The sequence below is a fragment of the Epinephelus fuscoguttatus genome, linkage group LG24 (genome assembly GCF_011397635.1).
Source record: "Epinephelus fuscoguttatus linkage group LG24, E.fuscoguttatus.final_Chr_v1".
In the NCBI taxonomy this organism is placed as follows: domain Eukaryota; kingdom Metazoa; phylum Chordata; class Actinopteri; order Perciformes; family Serranidae; genus Epinephelus; species Epinephelus fuscoguttatus.
The window spans coordinates 12,641,980-12,661,970 of record NC_064775.1 but is presented as its reverse complement, the minus strand read 5'-3'; the positions used below and the strand labels follow the sequence as shown (position 1 = coordinate 12,661,970).

Here is a 19,991-nt window from a genome sequence, read left to right as displayed (position 1 = left end):
ATGTATTAAATGGTAGGCTATACATATCATTCCCTATATATATAAATATATGAATACTGGGGTATTTCTCAGCTTAACACTAAGGTAAATGATATTATCCAGTAGCTCTTGAAGGAAAGGCTTTTCATCCAGCTCCAGCCTGCATGCACGGGGTGGGTGTACCCATTCCGTGTGACGTCACCACATCATTCCCTGTACCCCGGGCCCATTCATCCCTACCTCGCCACAGTGCCGCGCGCCTCGCCTTCTCCACACCTCACCTTTAAACCGGGGCGGCTTTTTAAGTGAAGCAAAAGATAAATTAGGATCAATTTCTGTATTTGCGCGACCCAGTCTGGACTGTAACACACGGAAATAACCGTCCACACTACAGGGAGCACTTTAGGAAATAGGTGAGAACTTCATTATTTGGATTGTTTCACGCGGATGTGACAGTTGTTGCCTCGCGCTGTTTTCTCACACGGAGCGAACGCAGAGCGAAACTCCATTTAAAAAAGTCTAAACTGTAAAATTTCCTTGCTGTTAAAGAAAAACGCTCTTGCTTTCAGAGCTGGGCGTAAATTATTTTGTAAGTCTGTAGTCAGTCTTCAATTCAGCACAAATTGTATACACCCAGCAGCACCTTTATGTACATAAAATCCAACTTTGACAAGTTACTTCGCCTGTTGACTCACTCAGCCAGCACGCTGTGTGCGCCTGTGCACAACTGAAACCGGACTCTTTTAATAAAAAAGTACCTTAATTTTCTCACATGTCTAATTGTACGGTATTATCCGGCTTATCTTGCACGTGACGCAAAATCTGCGTTCAGCTTCCACAGAACACATCCAGCCATTCACGGTCCCAACACCTGGACACATCTGTCAGAGCTCTCCTTTGGGTTCTGGGGCAGTCTATCTGCATTTCCACAATTTTTCTGCATCTGTTTTGACGGTTTCAGTGTCACTTGGAGGAGCAGGGATCACCAGAGGTGACACGTTGTGCCCTGGACAAAACAAGTAGGTGAGTCACTATCTGGTCGTCACACACCCAGTGAAGGCACACACACTCACAGATGTGGGCTGATATGTATGGTGATAATTTCTAGTCAGAGAACACTCAAATCACCCACGAGGGGCTCCACATTTTTCTGAGTAAACCCACAGCTGCATAGATAGATGGATAGATAGTGTGAAACAACATGATCCTCGTGCAATATTTCTTAATGATTCAGCACATCTGGGAATGTGAGCAGAAAGTTCCGTGTTAAAAATTGGACCGCAGCTATTGAACCTCCAGCCTGTCAGCTGATATCTGTTAGCTGGTGAGAAAGAAGAGGAACAACTAGGGGTTTCACAACTCCAAAAACTTATACTGGAGCAGGGTTCAAGCTGTGGAATTTTTTTATTATATGCAAAATGTTCCCTTTTATGAGAAGAGGAAGATGTTCTCTCTTTTCTGTGTACATATGGGGTAAGCTCAGTTAGACAAAGATTTGCAAGCATTAAATTAGAGTGGTGTGTATAGTCGACATTGTTGACACTGAGTCAAAACAGAGTCTCAAAGGGAGACTGGAAAACATCCCTGACAAATGATGTTCTCCTTGGGACAATGAGTGGCTAGTAAACAAATGTTAGTGTTATTTTTAAAGTTAAGACTGTAACATTGCACTCATATGCAGCTTTCTCTGCAGTTCATTCACAATTAAATTTTTATGGCAGTCAAAATCGTGTGTTTGATGCACAGGCAGATTGGTTGTTGCCAAATTATTGGCTGTGACTGAAAGATTTTTGGTTAAATTTTGGTTAGCTTTGGACACAGGGAGGGTCAGGCAGAGGATCAGAGTCTAATCATTATGAGAAATGGATAAATATTTGTAGGCCTATGACATAAAACACAGTAAACAAATATTGAGGTTAACACAACTAACAGAATGGCATGTGATTAAGTTGCTATGACGAGCACAAATAAATACACCGGAGCAGGAGGACACACCTGCTGTTCCTGGTGTGCTGGTCAGCTGCAACAGCACAGGTGAGAGAGTTATGTATAAGAACGGGAATGTATGCTGCTGTTGCTCTGCAGTTGTAGGGTATGTGAATGGAAACACATCCAACATCACCCAGACATCTGGACGAGGAAAAAACAACTTGGAGGCCAGCTCCTTAACCCCCGCTACTTTCTAGCAGCCTCTGGTCGCCAAATTAATAGATTATCAGAATAGTTGCAGATTCATCTTCTGACAAGCAACTGATTGTTACAGCTCTAGATCTCTGAGTTTTTCTGTCTTCCTTTCTGTTTAAACAGGTATGGCTGCAGACAACTTTTTAAGGACACGTTTTTGACCTCTTTTTGAAGCAGAGACACATTTTCCAGTTAAACACAGCCAGTTTTCAGCCACAATGACTTCAGACTACGACCCCTGCCACAGCAAGGAGTCCATCGACGAGACAAAGAGCCCGCTGATCAGTGCCATCATGTTCGCAGCAGGCATCTTCGGCAACGTGGCTGCCCTGGTGATACTGGAAATCCGGCGACGTAGAGACACGAGGACCGGGAACACGTGGCGGCGTTCCTTGTTTCAGATCCTCATCACATCGCTAGTGGTCACGGACCTGGCGGGAACCTGCCTGATCAGTCCGCTGGTGCAGCTGTCGTATTCACGCAACACTACCTTGGTGGCAATGTCGCCTAAATCACACAGCGTGTGTTGGTACTTTGGTGTCAGCATGACCTTCTTCAGCCTGGCCACCATGTCACTTCTCTTCTCTATGGCACTAGAGAGGTGTTTTGCTATTGGGTACCCCTACCTGTACAACCGGCTCGTCACCAAGAAATGTGCCTACATCACAATCCCGTTGGTGTTTCTATTATGTATGTTATTCTGTCTCCTCCCTTTTGCGGGATTTGGTAAATATGTACAATACTGCCCTGGAACGTGGTGCTTCATTGACATGAACCCGAAGGGGAAGGAGGACCGGGCCTATGCCACCCTGTACGCCACTCTTATGCTAGTGCTGGTGCTGGCTATAGTGGCGTGCAATGGGTTTGTGGTATACCAGCTGTTCAGGATGTACCAGCGTCGGAGGAGGAACGGCTCGGTGATGGCAGGCACCAGATCCAACAGCGAACGCAGGGCGACGTCTATGGCTGAGGAGGTGGAGCATCTTATCCTGCTCGTCTTCATGACCATCATCTTCATCATCTGCACACTGCCTCTGGTGGTAAGATGAAAGCCAATATCACACATGCATGCTTTACTGCCTTGCCATTATTTAAAAATAAACACTTATGCACAGTTTTAAGTTGAGAAAAGGTGACTAGTGACTGCTGACCTTGCGTTACTGACTTATTTGGGATTCATTAGCTCAATTGGTCAGCTGGTCGATACAGTCAGAGCATAAATTGATTTAAGTTCCATGATGCTGTGAGTAAACAGCTCCCGAGGGACTGACAGTGTTTTACCTAACATTGATGCACCGGGGTCACAACATATCTTCATCTACTGTTAGGCACCCCCCAACCCCACCGCCAGCAAAACAATCTGGAAGTATATGCATTTTCAGATTGAACAGTTTAAGGACTCCCTGAGAGGAACTGCCCACTCAGGGAGTCCTTAATCAAGAACGAAATATCTTTAAGGACTTTTTGTTCTGTTTGCTTTTGCAACAACAATAGGAACGCTGACATGATGTGCTATAAGCCGACCAGCAGTTGGTACGGCAATGTCACTTTTGCTTTGACTAGTTGTATTTCCACCGTCACATATGCTCAGCAAAGCCTGGATGTCACTGTCGGTTCATTTGTCATTTTCATCTGCTTTTTTTTTTTGTTACGAGCTGTAAGACGTGAAAACGTCTGGACCAACTGTCATAGACTTAGTTCACTAATGGTTCCTCTTGTGCTTGGAGAGTACCCACTTTGGAATAGGAGCTAAAAACAGCATTCTAAGAACTACGAGTGCTCCTCGTTCTTGCGGTGCAGACACAACAAAAAAGGGTTCCTCTGGCTGGAAAACACTTCACATTACAGTCATATATTGCTTGACTTCACAGGTTGATAGGGAGCTAAATAAATACGGTTGATTTAATATTGTCTTGTTCTAAATTGAACGTCTTGCACAAAAAAAGTCATCAGGTGTCTTGAAATTGGGCTATTTTCTTTCACCTACTAGGGTGGGTTTATCATTTCCTTTTACAGCTTTGAAGCATATGCCAGCCAACTACAAAAACAACAATCTTATCTAAAGTATGTCAAAATGTTATGCACCCAGATATAGATCTGTGTTTAGCTGTGTCTCCGCACACTTGTGGCTTTTTGTGCACATGCAGCGGTTTATAAATAATACAATGGACTATGAGCTGTTTTGATGCCAGGTTGTAGACAGGAAGCTCTGTATCGGTGCCATTAATAGCAAGTTGGACTCAGCTGCTTATTTTGATGCCAAGTTGTCAACTTGTTTCAGTTCATAGAGTTTAAAAGAAAATAAAAATCGCAATATTATGATTATTACTACTGTCATAAATAGATAAGGTGCCCGTTTCAACGGGCTTTTCAGTCCGTTGAAACTGTTAAAGTCAAAAGACAAACTAGAGAAAGTATTTTTTTTTTTTTAAAGAAAACAATATATGCTTTTTCAGGGGGAGAGTCTAATCACTGAAATCATTTTAGCGAGGGGAGTTTACGGAGCACTTTTAGCATCATTAGCAAGGAAGACGATACAAACAGCAGACTTTCCATACAGTAAACTGCATAATTGTACACGTCCTTTGAAGAATTCTGGATTTGATCAGTTAATGTCATCAGGAAGCAATTTGGACAGAGGCCATTATGAGGAGATCTGTTTTCGAAACTGTAATCATAAATTTGGTCTAAAATGTAGCAACAACAAGAAGAAAAAACATCTGTGACTGATGACTAATTGGGGGATGGACCTAATAACCATTTACCATGCCTGTTACATGAGCTGCAATCACATTTTAATAAGATCGACCCCATGGCAGCAGAATAGCCACTGAAACCCTGTGTCCAGTACATTAAATGAATTACACACAGGGGATGTATAAAGTGATAACACATGTGAACAGCAGCCAGGAACCTTTTCAGATGTCCTGGTTGCAAACAACCTTTAGCTTCTGCTTGACATCAAACCTGCTGTTGGGTACCATACACTGCAAAGGCCAGTGAAAACTAGTTTTGACAGATGGCCAGTTGATCTTGGAGACAAATACAATAGGAAAAATAAGGAAGTAAGGATGGATGGATGGATGGATTCAACCCACAAATGACTCATCATCCAGCGATTCGCCATTTTGTTGTCTCAGTATGACTTCTGGGCATTCTGTTTGTGACCACCTCACTTCTGTGAGTGTCACATTGGATTCTCAACGCTAAATCAATAATTTTCCCAGCAATGTATGATGATGTGCACTTTATTAGAGACAGCACTAATGAAAGTGCTATCTCATGCGCTGCTGCGTCTCAGCTGTGGGCTCAAATGCAGAGTCATAACCTTCATCTCTGCAATGGCTGGCCTATTCTGCATCACATTTAATTTAATAGCATCATTAACAGTACAAACACAGGGTGCTGACCATTAAATGAGCTCTGTGTTGTCACAAAACAAGCTTTAAAGAGTCTGCCTCAACAGTCAGTGGAGTCTCAGTTGGGCAGCAGTTTAATTTAAGTAAATTAAGTATATTTTGACACTTAAAAACATGTGCAAGTAATCCTTTAACCCTACTAAAGGCAGAGTTAAAGCTATTAAACCTTATACAAAGTGGGCACCGTTTGTATAATAGATCCCTCCATGTGATAGTGTTTGTAATGGATGATATGAGGATTAACTTGGATCCACAAATTAGCACCTACAGCCAGTAGCTGCCTTATTGGGCCACAAAGTGCTTGAAATCTAAGAGGCACAATCAGATACTGTTTGTCAGTAAGCGAGGGTCAGTTGTACTTAATGATGTAATCAACTTTTATTTCCACTCCCTCCTATTGTGGCAAGGAAAATCAATTTGCCAGACCACTGCTGCCAAAATGGAGAAGTTGAAAACATTCAGCATATCCACAGGGCGTTTACAGAAAACTGTCAGTGATGAGTACAGTGCATAGTAAACATGCCTCCAGATGATCTGCTGAAAACAACATATTACTTAGTTCGTTGGTCGAGTTGGGTGCTTGGGTGCTGTGCATTCACTCAGCCCCTCCTTGCCCCACCCTCTCTCTGTCTGTCTCTGCTCATCTGACCACAAATGAGACAAGAATTAGGAGGTTAGCCACCCCACAGTCCCTCCGCCTCAGTCCCTGCTGCTGTGGACTGGGAGGAAAGCAGGCAGCAGCTCAGAGACAGCCTGAATTTGGCAAACATAAATACCCCAGCACCAGGTGTCACAGTGGGTTGGTGGCTAGTGGCAGCACCGGGTCTATCCTGTGTAACAAAAGCAGCATATCTGGCGGGGAGTTGGGGCTATCCAGTCGCCTGGAGCTGGGGTTTGCGCTGGCTGGATTTGGGTTGCTCTAGCTGCCGACTGGGGGTCCTTCTTCGAAACTGCTGCACACTCTTCTATTGGCGAGGTGATCTGTAGCAACAGGAAGTGAAGCAGAGGACACACTGTCATTCGTGGCTCTAGAATGTTAGCTCCATAAACAGGAACATGAAGCCACAGACGTCGGCCCGCGGCTCCAGTTAGCAGGGGGCTAAAGTATTAGCAACATCTCTGAAACACTTTGCTGATATATTTTCTTGGGTTTATTGTCAGACTCTATTTTGAAACGTCCATCCTCCTTTTTTGGGTTGCCCCGCAGTGTTGGCAGTTGTTGCCAACGCTGGAATAGCAGCTTTCTCTGCAGGACCATCAAATCAGGCTTTCAATGAAGGGACATGCATGCACATCTGCATTTGTAGAACAGCCACAAGGAATGCTGAGATGACCTATGATATCTAAAATCTCCCGTCACGGACTAAATCTTTTAAAGACTGAAAATAGAGCCAAAAGGGGTGAAGAGGTCTAGTTTTCTCTCAGACCACTTGGATGACTATATGTTATGGATGTAAGTCTATTTTAAGATTTTTGCCCAGTGACACCCAAATAAAACCGCCTACCCTAGCTTTAAAAGAGATGGTTTATGAAATTGTCCTCCACTGTACATTGTGTACCAGATGTAGACTACTGAAGGCAGGTAAAGGACACTGGTATCAGCTTACTACATTGGCTTTCTTAACTACCTCATCGGGAAGCTGAGTAAAATAGATGACTCGGGTACAGGGACGTTAAATAAGGACAGACAGTAAGAAAGGAACAGAACAGAAGATAAGATTGAAAGAGAGAATCAGATTAGGCTACAGCAGATACTCTCTTGTGGAATCAGCAGATTGTTCTTTAGTGTTTGCTTTGACATGTGTTATTATTTGGTCTAAATTGTAATTGACAGCAACCCTAAATTAGTGTTATTTAGGGGACATAAATCTTAGGCTCAGGCTGATAATGCTTGATGCAATATCTCTGTGGACAGCCACTATATTTAATATCATTTAAATTCCAACAGCCACACAAGGCAGTTAACCAGTTGTTAACCAGTATCTACGTTACTCTGGCTAACGAGTCTCCACTTCCCGATGGAAGCTAGTTAGCCTTGCTTGTTAGCATCCACTTTTGGAGTTAAATACAACTTGACGATGGGTTCTCCTAAATACTGAGTGGTGTAAACGGACAGATACACATGCAGACTTGATGAAAAGGGGGGGGGGGACACCTTATCATTTAGCTGTGCACTGATCACAAGTCAGTACATTAGCCCTTTTATCCATTAGGTTATATATGTGCATCTTGATGTCTGCTGTGTCCAGCTATTAGCCTGTCTTACCTCTATATCAGATCTCCAGTGATGGTAACCAGGACTTTCACCACTGCAGGCAGAAGTCATCACAACATTAATGTCAGCCATAAATGATTAATTTATCTTATAATGGGACTCCTGTGTCATTCCTACTGGTGAATCACTTGTGGCTGTCGCATTTGTCTCTCCTCTCGTTCCATCTGTAGTTTCCTCTCATCCTCCATCTCTCCTCTCTTATCTTTCCTTTCCTCCTCTGGGGCGGCAATAGCTCAGTCCATAGGGATCTGGGTTGGGAACAGGAGGGTCGCCAGCTCAAGTCCCCATCCAGACCAAATATGGAGCGTGGACTGGCAGCTGGAGAGGCACCAGTTTGCCGCCAGGTCACTGCCGAGGTGCCCTTGAGTAAGGCACTGAACTCCCAACTTCCCAGGGCGCCTGTCCATCGGCAACCCCTCACTTTGACATCTCTCAATTTAATGCATCGATGGCTCATGTTTGTGCATGTGTGTGTATTTTGGGCCTGTGTACTTATGACATCAGATTGAAAAAATTAAATTACCCTCCAGGGATTAATAAAGTACATCTTCTTCATCTTCTTCTGTAGCTCCTCTCCTCTCCTCTCCTCTCCTCTCCTCTCCTCTCCTCATATTTCCCCAGAATGGCCACATTAACTTAGTGGCAGACATTTCCATTCATTGCCCTGCAGGAAGACCTAGAAAACCTTTTAACCATATTTCATTGGAACTGCGCACTAAGTGATGATGCAGAGGGGGATGTGGTCTCTTATTTTCAAGGAGCATCTACGCTCACGTAGAATTACCTTTCCTGTTTTCTTCTTTATAGTGTAGATAAAGGTAAAAACATCTCTGCTGATAGCAGCTGTTCAGTGTTCAGGTGATGATCTATCCTTAATGTGTTGTAGTGCCTGAGCAGGGCATTATCTACGACCTCAGTGGCCTCTTCAAAGATTCTTTTACAGAAGTGATGTCTGTGAATGTGTTGGTGGGGACAAACTTGTCACTAAACACCTCTGAAAAGTGTTCTCGCTACTTGCTGCAGTTTGGACTTAGATTACCACAGATAATCACAGAATTCATCAGCTGATAAAATCTGCCAGTGAAGGAAACAGGACACGTGTAGCGGTAGAATGGAAAGCTCGACAGACATAACAACAGTGAGTTGGAAAATACTCTGTGATAAAATTTCAGAGGTGTTTTATATGTGCTGTGTGGTCACACGTTTGCCAAAGCTACACATTACAGTGAGGCTGCAACAACTAATCGATTAAATTGATTTAAACTTTCGGGTCTCTATTGTATGATGCACGGAAAACGCTGTGGCAACGTCTCCTAAGGTCACGTGATGACTTAAAGGAAATGAAGCCATCTGGTTTGTCTCCAAAGTAAGCTTTTTCAGTTGTAAAGGAATCAAAAACTTACTTTGGACTGTCTCTGACTAATGGCTGGAAATATTTCCACAACTCCATAATGTTATGTTATACTCTAGTATACTGACCTGACCTGATTTCAGCTGATTAGCATTAGCCACATCTCCTGTCTCAAGCAGATTCGTGTCTGTTTTGACCAACAATTGGATCAACGTAGCCGCTGAGCCCCTGATATTAATCCGTCACAAAACTGAGAGAAAACAGATGGAAGGTATTTCTATTTGCTGCATTTGTTCTGAAACTGTAATCAGATATTTTTTTCACCAAAACAGACACACAGCTAACACTAATTTGCCGAAATTAGGTTGGAAAGACGCTGGAGTATAATGTGACGTATTTCATACTATTAGTAAGACGCTTGCTAAAGTGAATCCAATTTAAATATATATTACATCTCTAAATAAAATACTGGAAATAACAATATTTAGCTTTTATTTTTTTAGCCAATTAATAATCAAAGTATAAATCGATTATCAAAGTAGCTGTAAGTTGCAGCCTCGCATTCAAGCATACTAAACAATACTACAAATGCATTATTTATTAAGAGCCTTATATAAACACTATGGGGTGTCTATGCAGCAATATGATACCACAGTCTGAGGTCAGGATAACAGACAGACACACACACACACACACACACACATATGTGCACACACAGCAAGATCATATTGCATTTCTCTGCTGTGCCCTCTGTTCAGTTGAAACTTGGGGCTGATAATGTGTTTGTGTCTGTGTGATGTGCCTCTGGTTATCTGTGATTGCATGAAAGACTGAAAAGGCCAGACAAAAGCCTTCTGGCACAGAGAGACATTGATGGAGAGATAGACACAGTGTAGAGAACACTGACAACATCACATTTGAATACAGTGACAGAGTTTAAATGGTGCAACTGCAGGTTCCAAACGCATTGATTGTGGAGGCATGTTTGCCTTCTCATGACAACTGAGGTCCTAGGCCTGATTTGAAACCATGAAACTACAATCACATGTGATGTATTTATGGCAGTAGAGTGAACAGGACGCTTCATTCAGTTAACTCAATAAATTGTTCAAATTAAATCTCCTAACTCCATACTCCACCTTTTAGGGACAGCTTAATATCACTGTCTCATGTTCAATACTGATAGCAATAACGCAACCTTGAGTATCTGCTGATACCGATACAAATCTGATACCATCTTTTTCCCTCTCTGAAACAATTACGCTGTTAATAATACATATACATGGATGCAATTGCTTGTCCTAGCCATTTAAAAAGCATTAAGCTCAAACTGTGAAACATATTCTGCTCACCTAAAGGAAAAAATACACAGCCTATAAAGGTAGACAGCGCAAGCTCTACAGTAACTCTACTGTTTAAATGACACATGCTCCTAATCTGTCTATCATCGTGTGACGGTTCTTTACAGCATGGTTTGTCATTTGTCATCATGTTTCTTTTCCTGAACCTAACCTAAATAACTTTACTTGCCAAAGCCTAACCTACATAACTTCAAGTTAAGTATGTAACGTCAGTCGTGGGGCACTATTTCGTTAGATGTGGTTGTGGTTGTATGAGGATGTGTTGGGGTGCAGACAAGCATGCGCCTTTGAAATTGGATATTTGAACATTCTCTTGCATTAAACCTAATGAAAAACAGCCAGAAGCGGAGATTAAGAGAAATTGTCACCTCTTACTTGCATAGTTGCTCAGCGCTTGTTTTAAATTTTGACCTTGAAAATGAAACTCAAAGTGAAGACAGTGTTTTTTTTTTCTTCTGAGCATCAACCCCTCACAGACACTTCACATAAACACTTTTGTTACACTTCCTGTTGATGCTGAGAAAGCAGAAGAAAATGGGCTCACAGTGTGAGTTGGATTTAACGGCTGAGCCCGGCTAAACAAAAAAATCTGTCTCCACACGCACATATCATCTTTCGCCTACTTTGTTTTGGTCCCACACACATGGCAAGGCCTGGCACTAATCACAGTAATGATCTCATGTGGTTTTGTTTAAAATGACACTGGGGTAGCGTGGAGTTTTTCAACACTTAGAGAAAAAACAGCACACCTCAATTGTTTTATGTATGAACTGTATACAGGTTTTGTTGTTGCAGTGAGATAACTTTCCCTGAATTAGTCGTTTAACAACATTTCCCTGCTGCAATTGAGAAAATCTGCAGAAGCGCGTTTTTAAGAGCTAACAGCTGCTAATGTGCCCTTAAGCATGACTCTTAAGTGGCTTCTACAGCTGTGTAGTTAGCTGGGAAGGCAGCTGTTGTCTTCACAGCAACAATTTAGTCACTAGGTTGTCGGATGAAGCAACAGGAAGCTGCCCTAATGAGATTGGCGTGACAATGTTGGTCCAACCACTGCCATCTTAGGAAATTGGCTGCTTTTATAGGAGTCAAATCTGATTCAGTACAAAAAACAGATGAGAAATTGGAGAGAAAAGAGTGGGTGTGAGGCAGAGCTGAAGACATAAAGTGGATTGAATGGAAAATCAGAGAGGAATAAGAGAAGTAGCGCTGTGTTGGTGAACAGACTGACTTCATAACCTCGAGGGTCAACTTTCCTTTCACATTTGACTGGATATTGTTCCTCTCAGACCTCCAGAGAGATCAGCAGCAGGAATTTCTGAACCTGTGAACTAGTCATAGCTTCCATGGATTGTAATAATGTGCTGGCTCTCAACCTTGTGGCCATCATCCCAGTGAGTTAACTGCTTTTCACTTTGGCCAGTCATTGCAGAAGCTGATTTCATGGCCATATTTAAACCACAGACAGGAAATAATGAATACAATCAGCTGCTCATTGTTGGCTGTGATGGTGCTACTAAAAACAGCTGTATTCAAATGCTGTTTTTATTTGAAAAGGTCAAAGACTGTAATACAGCTACTAATGATCAGCTGCACAACACAAATCACAACAATGTGTGTGTGTGTGTGTGTGTGTGTGTGTGTGTAATATAGTGTTGATTTTAATCTTCCTTTAAAAGGCTAATGGCTGCACATATTCATCATTTCACAAGACAGGCAATCATTATCATTCTGCTCTACAAAGGCAAAACCCAGTGACCATATTTGGTCAAAATAAAAATAATAAATAACAGTGAAATAAGTCAGTCAGTTTCATTTGTTAGTGATGGAGTTCGGTGCTCTGCTGTGCTAACGAAAGTCTGGAGATGATGAAGTATCCACAAAAACTTTCACCTTTGCCTTTCTGTTCTTCAGTTAACATTCTTTCTGAAACATAATGGGGCTGTGGTTAAAGCTGGGGTAGGCAGTTTGATGGCGTCACTGGGCAAAAATTCCATAATAACCCTTCAGGGTATTTTAATTCAAGAGGACTAAGAGAAAACTCGATCTTGGCACTTCCTGTTGGCTCTGTTTTCAGGCTTTGGAAAAACTAGCCCATGACAGGAGACTTCCGCCAATCACAAGTCATTTCATAAAGAGGGCAAAAACAATTTGTCAAAAAATCCTGGGTGAACAAATTATGGCTAAATCTATTTATAATGCTGTCCTGGTGATGACAGTGATATGCGAGGTAATGACAGTACAAAGACAGTGATAATGAAAACAATCCATCTTTCACAACCAAGAGTCTTTGATTATCTGTGTGTATCTGTGTATCTTAGTGTGTAAACTAACACAGCCACATATCAGCCTGGGAAATTTTTTTTTGTTTTCGTCTCAGCATTGAACATCTGCCGCTCAGCCTCTCCTAAAACCACAAAATACACACGTGTTCGTCTTTAATAAGTTATGAGCTCCTGTGTTTGCCTCGGCAGTCCTTCAGAAAAGCAAACAAAATGATGCTGGCGAGAGTAATTCAAATATCCTCCCTGAACGAGAGCACCGCTCCGTTCTCTGCAAACATCCTGTGTATTCTGGGATTAATGATAGTGCTTTCTGCATGTACGAGGATGAAATTAGAGAGCGTGCTTTTTGCTGACTGTGCGTTTTACAACAACATTTATATGCAAGTTAGTTTGAGCAAACACATTGAGACTAAAACCCGAAGGACACACTCACTTAAGTGATCTCTGTGAGGAGTCTTTGTGGTTGTGAGATTCTGGTAACTGACATGTATGCGTTCCCTGAGTAGGGCTGCATGATTATGGCCATTATTCACTGATTTTAGGGACAAGATATTTTTCATTGCGCTTTCACATTTAAATAAACAGAGCCCTGCTTCGGCTTCCATGTTGTGCTGCATTCCTGGTAATCTACAAATATTTACATAAAAATAAGACTGGTCCTCATTCACAGTGCATCTCCTGGAAGGACAGTATAAATAAAACTTTACATGCAAAATTAAATCAACGAGCACTGCTTTCACTTACACGTTGTACTACATTCCTGCTCATTAAATCTTTGCATCAGATTAAGACTTTAAACGAGGTTCTTCTTCAGCTCAACTCAGTGCATCTCCGAGAAGCAAAATATAAATACAAGTGTTTGTTGGACATGTGTCTTTTGCCTAATGGGATGCGACTGCATTGGCTATTTCAGTCTGTCTTTGGAAACTGGATGAGTACGGTGATACTATATTGCTGTTATGGATGTCTGAGGTTACGCTGGGTAAGGATGGGTATTCATTGAGGTGAAAGTTGCGGCGTTCCTCCTCTTGCCTTTCATGCTTTATGATACTGCAGTTTGTGGTGCTATTTTCAGATGGTTTAACAAGTTAAATGTGTTGCTCTGCAGCGCAGGCACAAGTCTCATGCACCAAAATAGAGGAACTACTTTCTCACCTTCTGATCTAGTCATTTGATTTCTGTTTCACCTGTCTTCTCTCTGTTGTATATCATTTTTTGACACTGGACTGCCGTGCAACATTCAAGACATTTTTTCACAAGTTGGCCATGGCTGTTAGTTAAGGAAGCTTGATTTGATATGCAGCACTTTTGTCAATCATGTTCATCTAATTATGGTAAGCCAAAATGGTGATCAAAATTAAAATCTGATAAAACGTGCAGCCCTATCCCTTGGCGACAATACAAAAAAAGGTATATTAGCCCAACAATACTTTGATCATAATTTACAGGGTTGCAAGGAAATATAAATAGACATGAGAGCTAAATTGTAATTATGTTACTTTGCAGAAAATGATCTTGAATGTTGTCAAACATCTGCATTTTTGCATCCCAACATGCTATCCCTGTAGTTACCATGCAAAAAAAAAGAACAAAAAAAAATTCGTTAAAAAATATGATTCAGGTCAGATTTATATATATGAGCCGTGACACCACCTGTGTCAGGAGCTGTAATAGTTAAAATAGGAGTGTGTTTGTGATGTCAGACTCGCTTGAGATGGATGACTGAAAAAGCAGCTGTAACCCCTCCGAGGCTGACAAGCTGTTAGACTCATTTTTAATTCATTATGTAACCGCAATGAAGTACAGACCAAATAAAGGTACGTTTTCTGTTAAGTTTCTTTTTTTTTCTCATCCACTCTCACACGTGCATTCTTTCTTTCTGTAATGTTTTAATATCAAGGCTTCTTTGTATGTTTGGAGGATAGATAGAGAGAGAGATCATGACCAGGAGGCATGTGAAAATGAAAGCAGGTGACTGGTTGATGCTTTGTCTATTTTCATCTTCCAGTGTGCATACTTATCTCGAGTTGAGAGCAGTTTACAGTTTTACTGAGACGAACAGAAACAAAGAAAAGGTCACTGGTTTCTGAGATGTTCCACTTTACCCTTCATGCATTTGGTCAACAGCACATCCACATCAATGGGATTAGATATGTTGTCATAAAAAACATCAGTTGCATCAAAAGCAAATGACATTTAAGACTCTAAACATGCATTATGAATATCAGCTTGGCATTTTAACTGATAGGTGGTTTCAATTTCTATGTCAGGTTGTCCTACTGCCCCCATAAACTGGTCCCAGGCTTCATGTGGTACAGCTGCTATAGATGGTTTAGTATAGTATTTAAAGCAGAATGTTATCTAGGATCTGTCTGTGTGTTTGTCATGGATGGTGTTAGTCGTGGGATTATACCGTGGCAGCCAATTTAACACAGTCTCTTTTCCTTCTCCCTGCCTCTTCCTTCCTCTCTATCCATCTCTCAGATCCGGGTTTACATCAACTCTATAATGCAAGTGGACGCTCATCGCCTGGACCTCATCGCCCTGCGCTTCATCTCTGTTAACTCCATCATCGACCCCTGGGTCTTTATCCTCCTCTCCCCCAGCGTGCTGCACTTTTGCTGGGCCTTGGTGTGCCGTGGCCCCCTGGAACACACCAGGGGTTCCTTTTTTAAATCATCGATAGCCAAAGAGAATTCTCCGGCCAACCTGGAGCTGTCTCGTCCCACGTTGGAGTACACTGAGAATTTTCACACTGTGGAGGATCTATGACCATAACAGTACTTTCTTATTTCATACTCATATTTATTGGACACCGGACTACACAGTATGCTCTTCGTTGGCCACAACATCCCTCCCACGTGGCTGGTGTGTCTTATCTATTTTATGAATGTGTTTCCGTTAGATAGTGGCCCCGTCTGCCTAACTGACACACACTTTAACCAGTTCTATCAGCTGGTGGCTGCCTCTTGCCATTTACTGGGTGTTTCCATCAACTCCTTGCATTTCAGCTAAGTGTATGCATGTTGAATGCATACTGACTTTACGTTAAGTGTAAAAGCTCAACACTTTGTCTCCTTTGCTGCTTGTATTTTCAGTTATTCAAAGAAAAGGCTGCTGATGGGAGCTGGAGAAAGAAAGAGACTTCATTCAGGTTTTGTGATGATCTCGAAAAGACAAACTGCACTTGTGCTTTTGTCTACACTGTATTAAAACAGAGATGTTCAGTTGGAAGAAGATGTTCATGCAAGGAGATGTGACAGAATGCAACATACTGAAGATATTCATCTATCAAAGAAGGAGGTAACCAGTGACTTGAAGCCTTCTCTGATTCAAATGCTGCTTTCCAAACAGTTATTACTGGGCCTGGGAATGGTGAACCCAGTGAGATGTCACATACAGGCATGAACCACAAACATTACAGGAATGCTTTACCAGCAAAATGACTATTTGTAGCCTATATCGATTTCTCATTGTGTATTTGAATTTGTGAAGAAGTGCTCCTCGATTATGCCTAAGCACGTGCATGCGTACAAGTATAAGGTAACATGATGACTAATTGACATACAAATGGTAATTTGCAGGTGAAGCATTCCTTAAACACGTAGTTGTATAGAGCACAGTCAAGGAAAGTCTGTAAAAGGTTAAGTAAACCAGAATAAACTTAATGGCATGCCTACAAAAAATAAGCACAATCAAATCAGTTGATGCTCCTGAAAGAAGAAAGGGCCTCATTCACCAATATTTTCTTGAATTTGTTCTTAAGAAAGGTCCCAAGAAAAGTCTACATTCGATTCATGACGTATCCTTAAACCCTACTGTTCGCACCGGTGTTCTTGCAATGATGAATCCCACTGAATCAGAAGAAGCATGTGCCAGTCGATCATAATTAGCATAGGTAAATGCCATGAGACTGCAGGGCTGTGTGCACAGAGAAACTGCAGAAGGACAGGAAAAGTGAGACAGGAGTGCCAAACCCAAAGTCTGAAGATGCGTGGGATGCTTAAAATACATGTTAAATCAACCACCTAATCCGCGAACCTCAAACTTTGTGCATTGTAAAAGCACAACTGTCAGGAGTTAGGACGGACATTAGTGCCACAGTGCTTTCCAAGCTGTGTATGTGTGTGTTTTTGAGTTAGAGAGAGGGGGAGAAGGTGACAGGTGGTCCATTTCACGCAATGTTTGTGTTACTCAGAGTGCTGCTTTTTCACTTTTTGTCCTGCCTGCCCAAACCAACTGATATTTTCAAGCATGATCATTAATCATTTATTTCTAGGAGGCATGATTCCCATTAACTGATAGGAAAAGTGTTAGTGAAGCCGAATGTTTATTTTAAAAGACCATAATGCTTTGTAAAAAATAATTTAAAAACATTATAAATTGTAAAAATATCACTGTAAATTAAATGCTATATTATTATACAACTGTAGAATGAAAGAAAATGCAATCATTTCACAAACATGTCAGCGCAAAATGTGAGTAAGAGTGCTCTTGAGTGTAAGTAAGTAAATCCCAAATACAGAAACATTGGTGAAAACTGCATAAGTGGGTTTTGGTGAATGAGGCCCACAGTATGTAAAATTTAATGTCACAGATTGTTAGAAGGGCCTTTTGTTGCAACAGTAAAACAAAGTGGTGCCTTTTAATGCCACGTGTACCTGTCTGACGCAAACCTAGATATAATCTAGACATGAGGCACGTTCACACAAGTGCAAACGAGAACTCAGATATTTGATATGAAATATGTGGGGCATGACTTTCTCTTTCGAACACTTCATCTTGAGAACATTATCTCATCCCCTCTGAGCTTCATCACTGATGACTTTAACCCCTGCTCTGCTTTGGTAACCTTCCCCCTCAAACACCTACTAGACTCCTGCTGGAAAGGTTAAAGGCCAACAAGCCTGAGGACACTCAAAACTTCACTCAGGGAGTGGGTGGGAGAGTGATAAACACAGAAGAGGTCATGCTGATTATATATACTCATTTATACAGACATGTACATTATGTAGCATATAACATAATATTATATCACAACGGTATTTTATAAAATGTTCTTTGTTTGAGACTGCAGTTACCTTTTGACTTGAAAACTTCTGCTTCTTATATAACCACGTAGCAGCAGAGAGTAAATATTCTGGCATAATCCGGCTATAATTGTGATGCTTATGTATGACAAATGAATGATAGCACACAGTTGTAGCAAATGATGGTACTTTTTAAAGAGCAAACTACCTCCTTTAATGACAAACAATTCTCAGAACACTTTTACAGATCAGGTTCTCTCTTTGTTAATTATTATTAACTGGAGGTTATTCTTTCTTCGAAATGAAAGGTGTTAGCTTAGCCTGAATCCATGGGCAGTGACGTGAGTATTGAGCCTCTACGTTGTTGATATAAATTGTCTGTTACCCTTTAAAAAGTACCATGTTTTGTTTTCAATTCGTGTCATATATCAGTTCTCAGTTGGTAGACGAACTCGCTTGCGTTTGATTTTCTCTTGGCAGGTACTTTGTTCTGTCACGTCGCCTTAAAGTTATTCAGAAACTATGAAAAGAGCTCCCTTTATTTTTATTCATCAACTTTCTGACTGAAGTGCCATTTGAACTGCATAAGTTTTACGAGGGAACATACTGAAATGTTATTTTTGGTGGATGTGTGTCTCTCAAGAAGACCACCATTGTTATGGGACTGAGGACATCCACTTAAAACACCACTAATAGTCCTGATTTCAGTCTCTGATTACAGCCTTGCGCTGATTGTTCAAACACGTTCAACTACCGACTGAAGCCAAACCAGAAAATGTCGTTTTGCCTTCACACCCGCCGATGTAACACTTCATTACTTTATAATGATGTCAGCTCTGTCTGACTTGTTGAAATTAGATGACCACTGAGTTTCCTGTTTCCATTTTTTTTTTATGTTGTCAGACTGGTTAAAGTAACACATGATGGATTCATACTGGGTAAAGTTACACAACACCATGGGGACTTGTAACCATTACAGCATCTCTTCCTTTGAAATGAATCAAATTCAAACAAGGCTCAAGTGTCTGACAAAAAAAAATAAGCTACTACGGATTTTTATGTGATCTCTGGTCATAAATCTCTTGAAATAGAAAAGCATTCAAACTCGAGTGACTGGGGTTATGCAACAGCAGGGGTCCAGTTCAAACTGGGAGTCCTCCAAGTGTGTAAAATGTGAGAAAACAACAAGTTCTCAATCGAGGATGCCAGAGTACTTGTGAGCATCAGGTAAACATTGGGGCTGTAAGCCTTTATTTGAGTGTGTGTGTGTGTGTGTGTGTGTGTGTGTGTGTGTGTGTGAGCAGTGATGATCTTGTTTGGTTCGTGTGTTGTGAGAACAGCAGTTTATTTCCTCCGTAGGTCTGCTGTTGGTTCTGAGCTCAGCATCAAAATGTTCAGTGTTTACCACAGAGTGTTACTACTTCCTGTGGGCTCGATGTGTGAGTTTAAGCCTCTGTGTGCATGCCCTTGCTTTTTCCTGTTGTTTTTATGTATGTTTTTTTTATGTCCATGTGCCGAAGATAGGTAAAAGATTGTGTATATGTGCATGGCAGTGTGTGTGTGTGTGTGTGTGTGTGTGTGTGTGTGTGTGTGTGTGTGTGTGTGTGTGACAGACAGCACTGAAATGTAAAGATGTCAGAATGCTAACTACCTGGATGTCTTGTCCTCTGTAATTATAAAGTACTGTAGATAAAACTGAATGCACTGAATGTGTATGTGTGTGTTTTATGGCTTGTTTAAATAAACATCTCATCCACCACAAATTCTGTCCGACCTGCTTTGTAACCCTGCTCCTCTAAACACACACTGATTGTGGATGGGTTCCAGATGTGAGGAATGCAGGCAACTCTTTCTCTTAGACGTGTGTTTCAGTTTCTGTGTGTCTGTCTTAATGAACTTTCCCTCCACGTCATTTTAAGACTTTTGTTTACGGTGTGTTTTCCATCATTTGAGCACAATGTATTTCTGTGGTTTAAGCAAAGTAGGCCAATGTGTAGAGGGTGAGCAATGACCACAACAGCCTATGTGGTCTTTGACGACAAATCATAGACAATATGTGCAAACAGGAAGTCAAGAACGGTCTTGTGATTGAGCTGAGTTGCTTTGCTTC

General features: G+C 41.4%; 1 protein-coding gene and 1 long non-coding RNA gene across 5 annotated transcripts in view; one reads left to right on the top strand and one right to left on the bottom strand.

Annotated features, from left to right (window-relative positions):
• Positions 1-238: 238 nt before the first annotated feature.
• Positions 239-19,644, top strand: ptger2a (prostaglandin E receptor 2a (subtype EP2)). Of its 3 annotated transcripts, none has more exons than XM_049570203.1 (4): positions 239-392; positions 941-1,002; positions 2,287-3,203; positions 15,336-19,644. In XM_049570203.1, exons 3-4 carry the CDS (start codon positions 2,382-2,384, stop codon positions 15,621-15,623), a joined length of 1,110 nt encoding a protein of 369 aa, XP_049426160.1. In that variant the 5' UTR covers positions 239-392; positions 941-1,002; positions 2,287-2,381; the 3' UTR covers positions 15,624-19,644. The 3 variants fall into 3 exon arrangements, with proteins under 3 accessions (XP_049426160.1, XP_049426158.1, XP_049426157.1); XM_049570201.1 differs by having other exon boundaries at positions 812-998; XM_049570200.1 differs by having other exon boundaries at positions 812-1,002.
• LOC125884918 (uncharacterized) overlaps positions 4,085-19,991 on the bottom strand; it is a 55,316-nt gene continuing 39,409 nt past the window's right edge. For both annotated transcript variants that reach the window (XR_007448777.1, XR_007448776.1), the window contains one exon: positions 4,085-6,563. This is a non-coding gene — a long non-coding RNA (uncharacterized LOC125884918). The remainder of the gene's footprint in view (positions 6,564-19,991) is intronic.

Coding starts and splice junctions, on each gene's coding strand:
- ptger2a (XM_049570203.1), top strand. CDS start 2,382: ATGACTTCAGACTACGACCCCTGCCACAGCAAGGAGTCCATCGACGAG. Junction 3,204..15,335: donor TCTGCACACTGCCTCTGGTG/GTAAGATGAAAG, acceptor TCCATCTCTCAG/ATCCGGGTTTACATCAACTC.